This window comes from Odontesthes bonariensis, chromosome 12 (genome assembly GCF_027942865.1).
Source record: "Odontesthes bonariensis isolate fOdoBon6 chromosome 12, fOdoBon6.hap1, whole genome shotgun sequence".
Classification (NCBI taxonomy): Eukaryota; Metazoa; Chordata; class Actinopteri; order Atheriniformes; family Atherinopsidae; genus Odontesthes; species Odontesthes bonariensis.
The window spans coordinates 30,398,771-30,413,407 of NC_134517.1; the positions used below are offsets into that span (position 1 = coordinate 30,398,771).

A 14,637-nucleotide genomic window follows, 5' to 3' on the forward strand; every position below is an offset into this window, starting at 1 on the left:
GATTCGTTTACATCTGCGTCACAGCCACATAACCAACGCCAGTGACGTATACACATACGTCAGTGACCAGAACAAAAAGCGGCTTCCATTCAAAATCCGGAAGAAGAAGACAACACAACAAGGACAGACAGCAATCATCATGGACCCCACAACATTGATAGCAGCACTGCTGCAGACACTGCTAACTACAGCGGCGTTGTTGAAGGAACAACGTGAGCTTCGCGCTGGTAGAAGTAGGGGCGTACACGCATGCGCATTGCTTCTTCTATTGTTCTGGTGTAACCGGTGAGGGTGACTTACAGCGCACAGAGGTGTGGCGTGTGTACTGCATCGTTTTCAGCGTTTTCATCGTTTCCATTAGGACACAGAAGCTTCCCCGTGTGGTCGCAATAATTTTCGTACCCGTTTTCAAAAAAACCCTCGTTTCGTATTCGTGTAGCCGTAGCCTTAGAAGCGCTTTGAGAGTCACCTAGGCCAGAAAAGTGCAATACAAGTACAGTCCATTTACCATTTATCAAGTACACATCAAAGTATGTGAATAGTAGAAACAGAAAAATACTTTATTCAACCCCCAATGGGGAAAATTCAAAAGTAAGATGTAAGATGAGAAATTTGAGTTTGTGCAAACTTACTGGCTGGCTACTTCGTATCCTTTTACATATCCTTAAAGAAATTAACTATTTAACTATTTAAGCAGCAATATACAGTAGGGGTGGGCGAAAAACAAATCGATTCATGTACATATCGCGATTTTTTTATGGGATGATTTTAAAAATCTATTTTTCTCCCCTGAATCGATTATATTACGTCATATCCGTGTCCAGAAAAACTTCTTCAATTCATTACATTAAGTTATGTTAAAACTAGCCCACATTTGTGCTGTGTGGACATTTCAATTCATTTTGTAACTGTAAACTTTAAAAAATGCTGTACATGTTAAGGACCTCTTTTTGTCTCAGTTGAAATAAGAGTCAGCTGCTGGACTGACTGACACAGACTGATAAGCATCGTTTATGGGAACGACATTCATTCTAGAAGTGTAGAATTCAACTGTTTTGTTTTTTTAAGGAGGAAGAAAATTGCAATTACTGAATATATCGAATCACAATACTTGTAGAATCGCAATTATCAAGAATCGTGATACAATCGAATCGTGATCAAAGCATATCGTCCCACCCCTAATATACAGTAAATGTCTGATCTACTGTTGGAAAAATGTTATGCTGGAGCCTAACCTTGCTATATTTTCTGCTGACTTTCTTGCAGCTCCATATAAGTTAAACCATCAACTCTTGGAGCTAATTAGTGTTTCTAAAATACAGAAGTTTAATACATCAGAGTTGACCTTTGAGAAATAAAATGTTCCACTGAAATGGATATTTGTGTGAAATTCCTGCAACACAATGAGGACCTTTATCTTTAACATTTTATCACTGGAATCTAAACTACTCGCCCGTGAGATTTAAAATATTTTCCTCTGAGAATTTCTGATTTCATGTTCTAAATATGAGCTGATTTTGTTGACTTGAATACAACAGATTTATTATTGTAAAATTAATTTTCTTAACACTATGAAAATATAATGAAAATATACTGTTTTAGTGAATAAATGCTGCACTGACAGCTAGACTGACAGCAGAAGTGCTGATATATGTAAATAATTCTAAGGTAAAAAGGACTTTTAAATGACAAGAAAAATTAAACTAAATTGGACTTTCATCCAGCTGAAATTGTGCAAAATCAAAGCTCAGACACTGTAGTTGGGGATTGAATCATTCTTCATGTACACTTGGCACTAAAGTTCCACATTTCTGTATCTTTTTATACAAATAATAAAGCGAACGTGCATTTTAATACATCCAAATTCCTAATCAAGCTGCTTTAATTCACACGTTTCCACATGTCAGAAACTGGGACTGAATATCGGCTCATTGAGACAATGTACCAACTGGCTGTTGCTTTAAGCATTTCCAGACCGTCGCTCTGCTCTAATAAAATCCTGATTTTGTAACAGCAGCATCAAACAAGATCGCCATTTAGTTGACTTAAAGACGACGTCTGTGCAGTCATTAACTCAACCAGCCTCCCGGACATGTACACTGGAGCCAAGATGGTGGACAAAGAGGTGGTGTTTCAAACCAGTGCGACCCACGGGCAAATCATGACAAATTAGCCAGCTTTCTGGCCATCTAAAAATACATTTTAGTACATTTTTTTTAAGTTTGAAATGGTGGCTCTGCGACCTGTTCTCAAATATATGCAGTTTTTTTCTTTGACCTGAATACTCCAACCCAAGCTTTGCTCGCTCGTGTGTACTTAACTGTATTTCTTGGCATGAAAATGCTTAAAAAATGAAAAGTTGAAAGCTGCCTCTACAACAAAAAAGACATGCACCCTCATGCACACACACACATGGACACAGAGTCATTTGGTCAAACTCAGAGGCTGCAGCTGTGTTCCAGGAAAAAAAAAAAAAAACACTATGATCACATGAAAAAGATGGAAATAAGACAAGATAAAGGACGGGAAATGAGATACAAAGCGAGCAGATCTGATAATCACTCATACAAACACGCCGATTCTGCTGGTTCTTTACGCTGATACCAACAGCACTAGATGGTATCTTTTAACAGATAAATTATTGATAAATGGTTTGTTTAACGTTTAATTAAGGTTAACATTGTAGCTTTAAATTAAACAAAACCAGATATGAACAGCTGATGGGCTCATCAAATTACTAGGAACATGAACCTGAAAGATTTAGATTGGACTTCTTACTCTACATGTATTGATACTTCCATGATAAATACTAAAACGAGTTTAGATGGGGGAAAAAAGGGTCATGTAAATTTCACTGTTACTCTCCTGAATGTGCGTTTGAACATGTAAATTCAGCCAAAAACAAGTACCAACAAGATCGGTTTAAAAGGTCTTGCTTGCTTGCTTGCTTCAAAATATCAACTCCATGAGTTACAATCTTCAGGCATGTTTCAGTTTTTGGAAATCAATACACGGGCCACCACCCAGAGACTACTATGAGCACTGATTTCTATAAAATACTCTCTATTAGAAGGAGGGAAAGAGGGAACAACTACCCCTTATCAAATTCTTATTCCAGTTGGAAATGCACAAATCTTTGCCAGCCACTCAGACAAGAAGTATGCTCTTCCAATTCCAAAAAAGGACGTGTTTTTATACTGTAATGTGCATAAATAACTCAAAAGAAAGGGGACACCAACATGAGTCCATGTGAATGCCAGGATGTGGCTTCTCCCAGCTAAACATTGCAGTGGGTGACAGTGAGCAGCGTTACTCGTTTTACCAGTCAGCGTTTTTTTTACTGTTGTGGCTGTTGTGTGTACGTCTTGTTAAAAAACACATTATACATAATTGGAATGTCCTCATTAATCTTGCAGTGATGGTGTCACATAAAACATAAAGTCTTACTGTTCAGGAATAAGGAATTTACAGACTGCATGGGCTAAAATACATAGGAAGCCAAAGTCTTATTACAGAAATCGAAGAAAAAAAAAGAGACATCACTTACTTTTGTTAAGTTGCAACGTCAAAAGTTGTGAAAATTAATTATTAAAGCAGAGCATCGATACAGCAACTGAAACATTAACTTGACAATTAACAACTCTATCTCTCTCGGAATTATCGCCTTCTCTCTTTCTTTGATTACGAATGCTCACCATGGGTGAACTCTGAGCGTTGCCCATCGCTATCACACCTTTTCTCAGGTTTATTTCATCTTTCAAAAGAGCAATCTGACTCTAATGACACTCTAAGAGCAGCAAAAGAGAAGCGTGTGAACTATCAAAACTATCTGCTTCTTACTCATTTTGACATATATAGATGTGTTATTTGCACATTTCTTGGCCTGTAGAGTTCACAACTCTAGTTTCAAGCTCAACACTACAACATTTTTGCTTAAAGGTACCACGTCACCCGCCAACAACTAGATAATAACACACTTTGACCAAGACGACACTAGCTTACAGGCGTCAGTTTCATTCGTTTAGTGTTACGTCACGTTTAATGGACTTGGTTTAAAATCATGAAAAGAGACAATCGTGAAGAGTCTGATTTCTCTATAATAAAACAAAATACAACTGCTGTTGTAAGGTTGTGTATTGCAGAGACTGAAGCATATCATCGCCATCATCTCCACCTCACATGTGAAGCCTAAGTTCAGTGCTGTTTCGAACTTATAAATTATCTCTCGAATAAAAATGTTTGGCGACATTTTGCAAGTTTCATGCCAAAGTCTTGTTAATGTGAGCATCTCTTCAACATGGCACTGTCATACAACCTGAATTACACTGGAAATGTATCAATTTCACATAAACGACACATTCAAACACTTAAAAAAAAAACTGTCGCATTACAGGACAAGTGATTTTGTTATTGTCAGTAGACAATTTTGGCGGCTTCTGCGGGCGTCTCTGCCAGCCTCTACAGCTTTATAATAAATGCACATGTATAGCTGTGCAAGTGCACAAAATGTGATTTGTTTTACATCCCACAACAGCAGCGAGAGCCAAAGAACAAAGAGAAAATAACGGCCTGTTTCTCCAGTGTTACTTTAAGATCATCCATCAAATTAGATCTTCAGATCTCTGCTTTCCTGGCTAAGCAAAGGTGTACGTGAGGATGGTGTGAGCTGCGTGTACAAATGGACTTTATTACAGCTGAGGTTCGTTCATCTGGAGAAAAACACACACAACCAACCTAGATTTACTTTGCTGCTGTTGGGGAATGAAGCGTGAAGATACAGTAATGATGTCTACGGTCAAACTAAATATGATAAATAAGTGCACTTTGTTGTTGGCCTGAGCTTTAAATGTGATCTGCCGGGCTGTGATGCTGATTTATAGTATTAACAGCAGAAAAGCTCAGGTGAAGCCGGCCAATACCAACAACAACTGGCAAGCAAATAAGTAGCAACACGAGGTTGCTTATGTCACGACTCTAAAATCTATTACGAGCGGGATGCAGTGTGGGAAGGTTGGGCTTCTTCATTTTCTTCTATGGCGCCCTTAAATTTTCCACCACTGGCTTAGCGAGTAAGCTAGTTTGGTGTGAACGCTAAAGATGACCTTTCAAGACACAAACTGCACAGATACGCCTTCAAGATATGAATGATAACTGACACAAATATTAAATTGTCATGGTAAGACTGAGCTTCAAGAGTGTTGCATTTCCTAACATTTCAGAGATTTTTACTATGTTGACAAAACCATATCCCCTGAGAAGTGTCAAGCTAAAGATAATGGACAACACTACACACCCTTGACACAACATAGAGATTAAACTGTGGAGTCAGTTCAGTCAGAGGCTTCTTCAGCACTCTGAACAGCACAGGATGTCATTTCTGTATAATTTGTTTGTACTTCAGTAATAAATCTTCCCTTTGGGAAAGTCACACAGGTCAGTGCAGACGGAGGCAAATGAACTGAAAGGTTTGGGTCCCTTTAAGTATCTTCATTTCAGATCATCTTTAATGACAAATAATGAGATGAAACGACCGGAGTTGAAGCTGTTTATTAAAATAAGATGTGAAGAAAGTTAAAATCTACTTTACAGTCCTGTCTGTTGATTGAAATGAACTAATCTTTCCCAATTGTGTATAAAAGAAACAGAGTTTTACAAAAAGAGTTGTATTTTCCTGAGCTGAATGGTTTGGTTTAACCCTTTCATATCCGAGGGAGCTGCGATACCCATAGGTTTCATGATGAACAATTATGTTAATTAAATTATACTAGAGCGGTGTGTCCTCACCCGTTAAGAAAAAATATCATGCCTGATCATAAAATTGAACAGAAACTGTCTCAGCTGCCCGTAGAACTGCAGCAACAATCTGAATCCTGATTATTATTTTACTCACAAACCGTAAACAATGCACATTTATTTCAGCTTATAAGATGTGCATTTTCAACCGTGGACATTCTTCCTTTTATTCAAATATAATACGATCATAAATAAATATGAACTGAACTGAACACGCCACGGCCTGGCAGAGAGTCAGCATGGGAAAGAGGCGCTCTGAATATTTAACGCCACACAAAAGAAAAGCCTCACTGCAAAACAGAATGCGGGCACAGGGGTTGTTTTAGGACTGTTGGACGTCAAAAATCACCAGTAAAACATCAAATCTGATGCATTCCCCAGCCTTACGTGCCTCCTTCTCAGATGAAGAGTAATGCTCCTGGCCCGCTCTCACGCTGGAACCAAACCAGAATAAAAAGGCTGGATCTTTATTGGCCCTGAAGCTTGACAGAGCTTGTACTCCATCTGAAGATGTTCCTCTCAATTTACTTTGTACTTAGTGTGTGTTGGCTTTCCATTTTAACAATCGCTCTATAATGCCGAGGTATAATGCAAACCACCTGCCTGCTCTGTATGTTGAACCTACCGAATACCACAAATAAACACACACATCTCCACTGTTTGTTGAGACATGTTCAATTCTGCTTCTGGCTTCTAACCAGTTGCTGAACAAACAGTTTAAAAATCTGCAAAAGCATCTGCATCTTTGTCTAAATGCAGATTTGTAGATATACCGCCACGATATACCGCTACGTGATCCGATTCCTCAAACTTAGTAAAAGCATTACAGCTAAAGAATGGATTTGCAATTAGTTGGGAAGCACACTACTCACCTGTAGCAATAGTTTCAGCAGAGGACCTCATTTAAGAAACCACAGTACAGCTAAATACAGTAGCAGTACAGTTCTGTGAAGAGGGCTTTTCCACCGACTGGACTTAGCATTAGTGTTTGGCCAAAACAATCATTTTAAAGGAGGCCTATATGCTCGAGTGGAGACCTGATATTTAGGGGGATGCATATTTATTTCTAGCTATTTATTGAAATATGTCTCAGGCGTGCTAGAGGGGTTCAGTCAAACCAACTTAACCCACACATCTGTCTGTAGGCTCATGTTAAGTAAGTAAATTGTGGGGGGGGGGGCAAGACATAAATCCGGTAAAATCGTTATTACACGGACTTAACAAGGTTACATTTGTCAGTGAGCTAGAAACACAAACACAGCAGACAGAAATATTTTAAAATGCTCTCTATCAGAGGATGTTTGCTTGGTTATAAACATGACTGATTACAACAGCTTGACTGGAGTTATTACAAGTATGTTTACATGAGCTGTAAGAGGATAGTGCCTCAAAACGATACACTATCCGTTCTACGACTACTATTATGAATAAATATTAAAGGGAATTACTTACATTCCCTTCTCAGACACTCATGACAAAAAGATTTAAAGTGCAGCCAAGTGTGAAATGCATGCAAAGACAAGAAAACACATTCGATTCTACATTCAAGTCTGACATGCAAGAACAGATGGATTACCGCAGATAAAATAGATCAATAACCTTTACTATCTCAGAGGTCTGTACAAAACTGGAGCAAGGTGATCTTCAGAAGACACAGACGGTTCTCTGGGGTTTGTCACGGCCAAATAAAGTAAAGGTGGAATTACTGCGATCTTGTCTGCGCTCCTGAGGGTCTCTTTAAATCCAAGCACACCTCGCTTTGCAGGAGCCATTTGAACCCTGGTCCTCTGGAGCACACATAATGACTAAAGAACGTCCTGAAGAACATCTGAGGCTGAATGCACTGCCATTACCTGGTGCATGACAGGAAAAGAATAACACTTCCTTTCACGTTCCTCACACTTAGGTAGGGTTAAATACTTTGTGCATTTTGGATGCTTTTCCATTGCATAAAACTCATTTCAAGAGACCACAAAGGTTAGGATTACTCTTCCTACTAATAACCTTAGATTCACCTCAGAGTCTAAGTGGCGGCTTTATTAAAATCACCACTTTGGCTCATTCCTCTCATTTTCAGTCTCTTATGTAAAGGGATATGTCATGTCACATTCTGGAGAGTCTGAATTGAGGAAAAATGCTGCTTGTGGTGTTTGAAACAGCCATGTAATTCCATAAACAGAGGGCATTAGCTGTCATATGCAACAGGAAATCCATTAAACATATGACGAAGCTGACATAAATATAGATCATCCCGCATACTTTGTTTTATTCAGCGCATTCTGCCATCTGTTGCAGCTCGCCGAGTAAGAGCAAGAACATATTGTCACATTTTTCAAACAAAATGCACCGTTTAAGAACAGCAACAGTTCACTCATGTCAAAGGGCATTCAGTACGTTTACGTTTGGTTGCAGTTTTCATTGGGGTCGATGGGCTCCTCCTGCAGGTAGGTCGGCTCTCTTCGGGACGGTTGCCGACGTGCTTGTCCGTGACTTCAGCAGGTCAACCAGATACCGTGTAACAGCGCCTGTTAGGCGTTTATGTCCGTCACCGTCTCTGCTGTACTTGGCGACTCGAGCAAAGGCTTCGTCGACTCCAAGCTGTCGGTTCGCCCCGACATGAGCTGCTCCGCGACTCTCTGTGGCAGGAGGCCGCGGTAACCGCGCCTCAACAGCTGCATGGTAGCTTGCTGGGTGAGCCCTTAAATTAGTTGTGTTTCCTCGTTTTACTTCAAACGTTTTGCCTCAGATTTTATAGATCACCTCATTTAAATTGGCTTGTTCCCCCTTTTCATTTGGCTGAAAGCCGAAATGCTAGCAAAGGGGCGAAGTAACATTTAGTTTAGATACCAGTGCAACTGCCATCGTCTCCTTCTCAACGCGTGTTGTGGTGACGTGCGGCGATGGCCTATCATGAATCGAGGTGGGCTTCTTCATATCGCGAGATTTCATTTTTGCGGTTACTGCGACAGCCCTCGTTCTGATATTAGCATTATCTTATAAAACCGTACGCTGAATACGATACAGTGGAAACCACTTATAGTGGTCAAGGATATAGTAATCAACCGCTTATATAGATCAAAAGGCTTGGGACAGAATCATTTCTATACAAATGCTGTTTAAATAATTAGTTTATAGTAATCAAGAAATCCGCTTATAATGTTCATTTTTGGCCATTTTATGAATGTATGAATGTAATGTGCAAAAATAATTTTAAAACTACGTGTAGCCATTTTATTTTTTTACTCCCTTGATTCCTTTCTGGACGTCTGCTTCTGCCCTATGCTTCTGCTAGCTAACGTAACGAGTTGACACCGGGCAGCAAGCGCACGAATCATGGCTGGAAAAAGGAAGTAATTTTCTCTGAATGAAAAACGTTGTCTCCTCGAGGCGTATGACAAATTACCAAAAACGAGCCAACGAGATGCCGCGGCGAAGCTTGGCATTCCTCAGGCTACCTTGTGTAGTCTAATTAAGCAACGAGAGACAGTCATGAATGCTAACGACGGAGAAAGAAAATGACGGCGGACTGCGCAGTACTGTAATTAAACTTGCATGATAATAAAATTCAGTAAATGCAGAAGCTATCCGTTTCATTTCATTTTTCTCATTGAAAAACGATACAAATGGCATTTAGATGATATTCTGCATTAAAAAAATAAGTGAAATACCTGTCCTGTAATTCAAATTCGGTTTTAGTAATCAACCGCTTATAGTGTTCAAATTGGCTCTGGACCAACGTGATCACTATAAGCGGTTTCCACTGTACTGCCATCTTCACGATACCTTATCCCAGTTGAGGTCATATTAGGAGTAAAAAATAATCAAACTGAGATATGAGGTATGCTGTTGAGTATAATGTGGGCATGAGCCATTCATACGATTATGAAACATGTAAACAGTATTAATGTGTATGTAAACAAAGCTATAAGTGCTGCCACAATCAAACAACAGAGGAGCTCAGACATGATACTTGGTCGTGTTGAGCTACAAATGCTCCCAAGTCCTTCCTCGTCCCTGCCACAGACAGGGAGGCCCTTAAGAGGCTCAAACGTCTTCAAACCTCCTACAATCAGTTTCAAATATGCGTCTCTATGCTGACAAAAAAACACATCACACATTCAGCCCAACCCCGTCTGATCCAACTGAGCAGCTGAACACCGATATTATGTTATTTCAAGCCGGCACGATCCCAAGGACTAGAAGGCTTTCAGAATGCAAATAAGAAAAGACTCCACGGGGGACAAGGAGGCAGCACTCAGTGGTCCCCACTGTGAAAGTGTTCGAGAAATTGCTTTTAACACTTTACAAAAACACTCAGAAAACCGAATGACTAATGTCACCAGCATGGAGATGACCTTCCAATAAAAAATAAATAAAAAATAACCATTTTTTTCACCATTGTGTTTGCCCAATACAGTGGATTCCAAATGACATGGGACACTTTGAGTAGCCAGAAAATATTAATTTGATTTAGGAAGGGGAATCCTGCCAGCAGCCTATGCGAACCAAATGACAAATGTAGAAACTGCAGGGGAAAAAAAGGCTTTAGCTAAAGGCATGCAGGAATTTCCGAGCCCGTTTAGCCGGTAAAGCTTAAACAGACCATGTGTTCTGGCTCATCAAGTTCACCGAGCTCTGCCTGCGGGACGGAACACCAAAAATTGGGTCAAGGTGATAAAACTTCTCTTGTTAAAAGAACTTAAACAATGACACCCAGAGGAGACACAGAGGGTGGGAGAATTCACAGCAGACCCAGCTGCACTAAAGGAAGAGGGACACGAGGAAGCGAGCAACACCTGTGCTGACGTGTATCTGAATGTTCAGTGGAGTGTGTAACACTCTACAAATTACCTCATCCGGGCTGTCACAGCAGACTGCAAGAAACAGCATCAGTAACCCTGCTTTGAAAGCCTGGAGGAAATACATGCGAGTGACGCCACGTCAGCAATAACCCAAAACCAAACAGATCAAATATGGTTGCCCCCAGATATTAACATGAAAAAAAAACAACTTAAGATATGACAACACTTCATCTCTCTGTGCTTACCTGTGTCTGTGCTCATCAAGTCCTCCTTCTCCATGTATGACCGCCTGTCCTGCAACATGCTTGCCCTCCTTGGGCGAGTCAATATGCGGGATGAGCACGTCCTCCAAGCCCAGGTCAAAGCGCTTGTGCTTGGAATTGTCTGGGAGGAAAAAGAAGGCCCCGAAGCATAATGTGATGAAGGCACTGAGAATAAGGAGGAGGATGAACTTCTCCGACAGCCTCAAAGTAGCCCTGTGGTGCGGGAAAGAGGAGGCACCCGGTGACAGAGTGGGTATCCTGCGGCCTGACAGTGGCAGTAGAGCTGGCGTCGTCATAGTTCGACTGTTGGAGTTAACTCAACTCAGGGTGGGGTGTGTTATACAGGTGCCACAGGTGGTGTTGTAGTAGCATGCACCGGCTGGTTGACTTTATTATCTCATCCCTACGCTGGTAAGTCCGGTAACAAAACAGGGCCGAGGTCCCTCAATAAAGGAGTGACTAGTCAGCAGGAAAAAGGTCATGACCAATCTGAAAAAAGACACATAACAGACACAGAGGTCACATGTTACCAGCAGTCACTGAAAGCCATTTAAAGCAAACCTTTTCTTTGCCTCGTTTTAAACACAATCCTCCATGGATACCGTCATCTGGCAGTCTAAAAGCGCTAATCCCCTTTACAGTCTTTCATTCGCCATTTCTCCACCTTGGCGGCGTCCCCTACAAGCACAAACATCATCTCACCAAGCACTCCCTGACAAGACTTCCTCTGAGCCCAAAAGCGCTAAATTACAATGTCAAACGTGATGGCAACTCAACAAAATTGCATGTAATCTATCAAGAGTTAGCCAAAACATTTAAGTAATAAACTATCTTCTTCCATATTGGAGTCATTTCAACACCCTCTAAAATTAATACTTCAGAATCTCTCATTTCCCTTTGCACAAAATAATCCTTAATCCTTCGGGCATGAGAAAAATGACAAACATATTATCAATAGGCTTAAGGTAGCAATATCTGTGGGATCAACGGTCCTCTGCGCATATTGGCATCACTGCCTGGACCTAAAAATGAGGCTTTCACTTTGCAGTTTCATTGTATTAAATTCCCGTGAAGCTTACGGTGTCATGTTTGATTGAATTAGAAAGTAACGAGTGAGAAGAGCGAGATCCGCTTACATCTTTCCGCAATTCGTTTCCGTCAGAGACGACTGGAATAACAATTCGGTGTGTAAAATCCCGCATAAGGAAGCTAAAAAAATCTGAATTGTAATACTTATATAAAATAGCCATGTGGCTGCACTACAAAAGGTCCTGGCTTTTTTTGGCCGTGCCCGTATAAATCGACGGGCGAGTGGCCAAATGTTTGATTCCGATGCTCCAGGTGCGAATGTAAGGGATGGATGGCAAAAATCAAGCGAGCAGCCCCGTAAAACACCAACATAAGCGGTCTTATTAACGCCTTACCCAATGTTAACTGAAACGTTTATCCGAGTCTTTTCATCGGCTTTCCATCACGTCGGTGATGTGCTACGTTGTCTCGGCGTGTCCACACACAGAATACCAAGTTCATTCTCTGACAGTGCCAGCCTGTGTGAGCTGATTAGCCGACACGGAATGCTAGCTAACGAGCAAAGGAGCTAACTTACCATGCTAATACTGGCTAGCATAAAAAAAACGAAGTGCAGAAAATTGAGTGTCGGGCAATGCTCTGGGGGGAAAAAACACGGATAAAAATAAAATTCCCCCAGTGTTCGCGTTTGGGCTCACTGACATATAGGCTACACTGCTGGGTGGTAAACACTGAGCTTTCAAACCAACAGCCTGCTGAGGAGCCGAGCCAGCTAAGTGGCTCTTTTACATTGCTAACTCTAGCTAGCTAAGGTGGCTATCAACTGACAGAGGTGCTCGCTTGCTTGTGTGCTGCATCACCACCTTTCTCAAATGCTCGGTGAAAATCGAACTGGTCAGGATTCCCGGTCTGCCGTTTAGAAGAACTCGCCGAAGCAGATGTCCTCATGTCCACGAAATGTTTCGCCGCTGTAGTGCCCTGCTGCGGCTGCACCGCTCGCCGTCAGCTCAGAGCCACATAGCGCCACAGCTCCGCGGACGTTGATGGGATGTTGATGACCGGCAGCTCTGATAGACTGCAGCGGTGGACTGACTGTGGAGCTGCTGCTGCTTCCAGATCCAGCATCAACTAATCAGCCTGCCTGCCCAACTTAGGGACCATCTGACAAATTCATTAGGCGGAATTAAACTAAATGAAATTTCAATGTGATAGAATTTATGACAAGGTGACGCTAGAAATGGGAAACCTACAACATGGTGCTTCTGAATGCACATCACTGCTCAATGATGGTCATTTGTAAAGCTGGAGGATCCATCATTTTAATCATTTTCCCTTCTCATATGTGTAAAGAAAGAAAAAGAACTGAAAGAAAAGAACTATTAATAAGAAATAATACCATTATTACACGAGCAGGTCGTTATAAATGCATTTTTATTGCTGATTTATGGAATACTGTAATAAAATGTAGCTTGTTAAAGTAAAATAAAAAGTTAATTACTATTATTAATAATTAATAATTAATTATTATTAAGTATTAATATATTGTTATAGACCAGTTGAATTACTTGTGTTTTGAATGATTATGCATCACATTAGTTAAACAATTGTGATATTTGGCAGTCTACATGATTTTTTTTTGCAACAATTGCCTATATCTACAAGCAAAATTTAATTTTTTATCAAGCATTTCCTGATTCAAGCATGTTTTTCCAGATCCATAAGTTTCCAGGCTTCCCACTTACACATAAACCTCTTAAAATTCCTACTAAGCAGCCAGTGTAGTGCTATTTTCCTGCATGTGTTTTACATGTTTCCGGTAACAATAAAACCCAAGAACGCCAAATGTATTGATTGGACGCAAAGGCTGGACACGCCCCCTAGTTCAGGATGAGTCATCAACATTTTTCGTTTATTACAAAGCAATGACAAACTTTAAAACACTGAAAATGATTATGATTTGTGTTTATTAGTGATTATTATTCACGACATAAAGTGCTAGACAACTCATATAACAGACATCAAAGCATCCAGAAGTGAATTTGTGGGCATCGTTTCTGTTTAAAGAACTTAAAAATCGTACGTTTCTATATTATGCACAACAGGGGGCTTTGCAAGGTTTCATAATTTCTTTGAATGCAACAAATCATGGCCCACTCTACCACTGTGTTATATTTTTAAATAATTTATGAGAAGCGTTTGACCACGATCGCTGTGTCATCTGAATAAACAGATCAAGGAGGCAAACTTCCCACCGGGGACTGCTCTGACGATCCTAGAGTTGATTGTATAGAGAGGAATGTAGCACAACCTGCAAAACATAACTGACAAAACAGCACAACCTCTACAAAACGTTCAAAAATAGAGTATCCTCAGTCAGAGGCTTCTTCAGCTCGGCTAGAATAAGGTCCAGCACAGATGGTCTGTCCTCTGCAACAGCCTTATATAACGACTCTCTGTTCCAGGAGAAACAGCTTTTTATGTGTTCTTATTTCTACATTTACTTTTTCTTTTAGTAAATAATTCTATTTTAGTCTTTTATACTGTAGCAATTGAATTCTAACTTCAGAATTAATAAAGAACAATTAAGTGTAATTCAGTTTCTGGTCAATTCATGGATTGAGCAGCCATCTCGGTGACAAATAGTTCACTTGTTGGACCTGAAGTGTAGCTCTTTCCCAAAGGATAGATGGCAAAAATGTTTGTGTTTGTCTGTTTTATCTTTATGTCTTCAAACGGAGTGTGGCAGACAG

The 14,637-nt window shown here is 40.4% G+C and overlaps 1 protein-coding gene across 2 annotated transcripts in view; it reads right to left on the reverse strand.

Annotated features, from left to right (window-relative positions):
• The window catches only part of man1a2 (mannosidase, alpha, class 1A, member 2), a 117,358-nt gene extending 104,372 nt beyond the window's left edge, over positions 1-12,986 (reverse strand). The window contains exons 1-2 of one of the 2 annotated variants that reach the window (XM_075480084.1): positions 12,751-12,986; positions 10,841-11,347 (exon numbers count right to left, since the gene is read on the reverse strand). In XM_075480084.1, coding sequence (XP_075336199.1) covers positions 10,841-11,154 — 314 coding nt within the window. In that variant the 5' untranslated portion in view covers positions 11,155-11,347; positions 12,751-12,986. Of the gene's footprint in view, positions 1-10,840; positions 11,348-12,282; positions 12,381-12,750 lie in introns of those variants that run through there. The other variant, XM_075480085.1, reaches the window with a different exon arrangement.
• Positions 12,987-14,637: the final 1,651 nt, after the last annotated feature.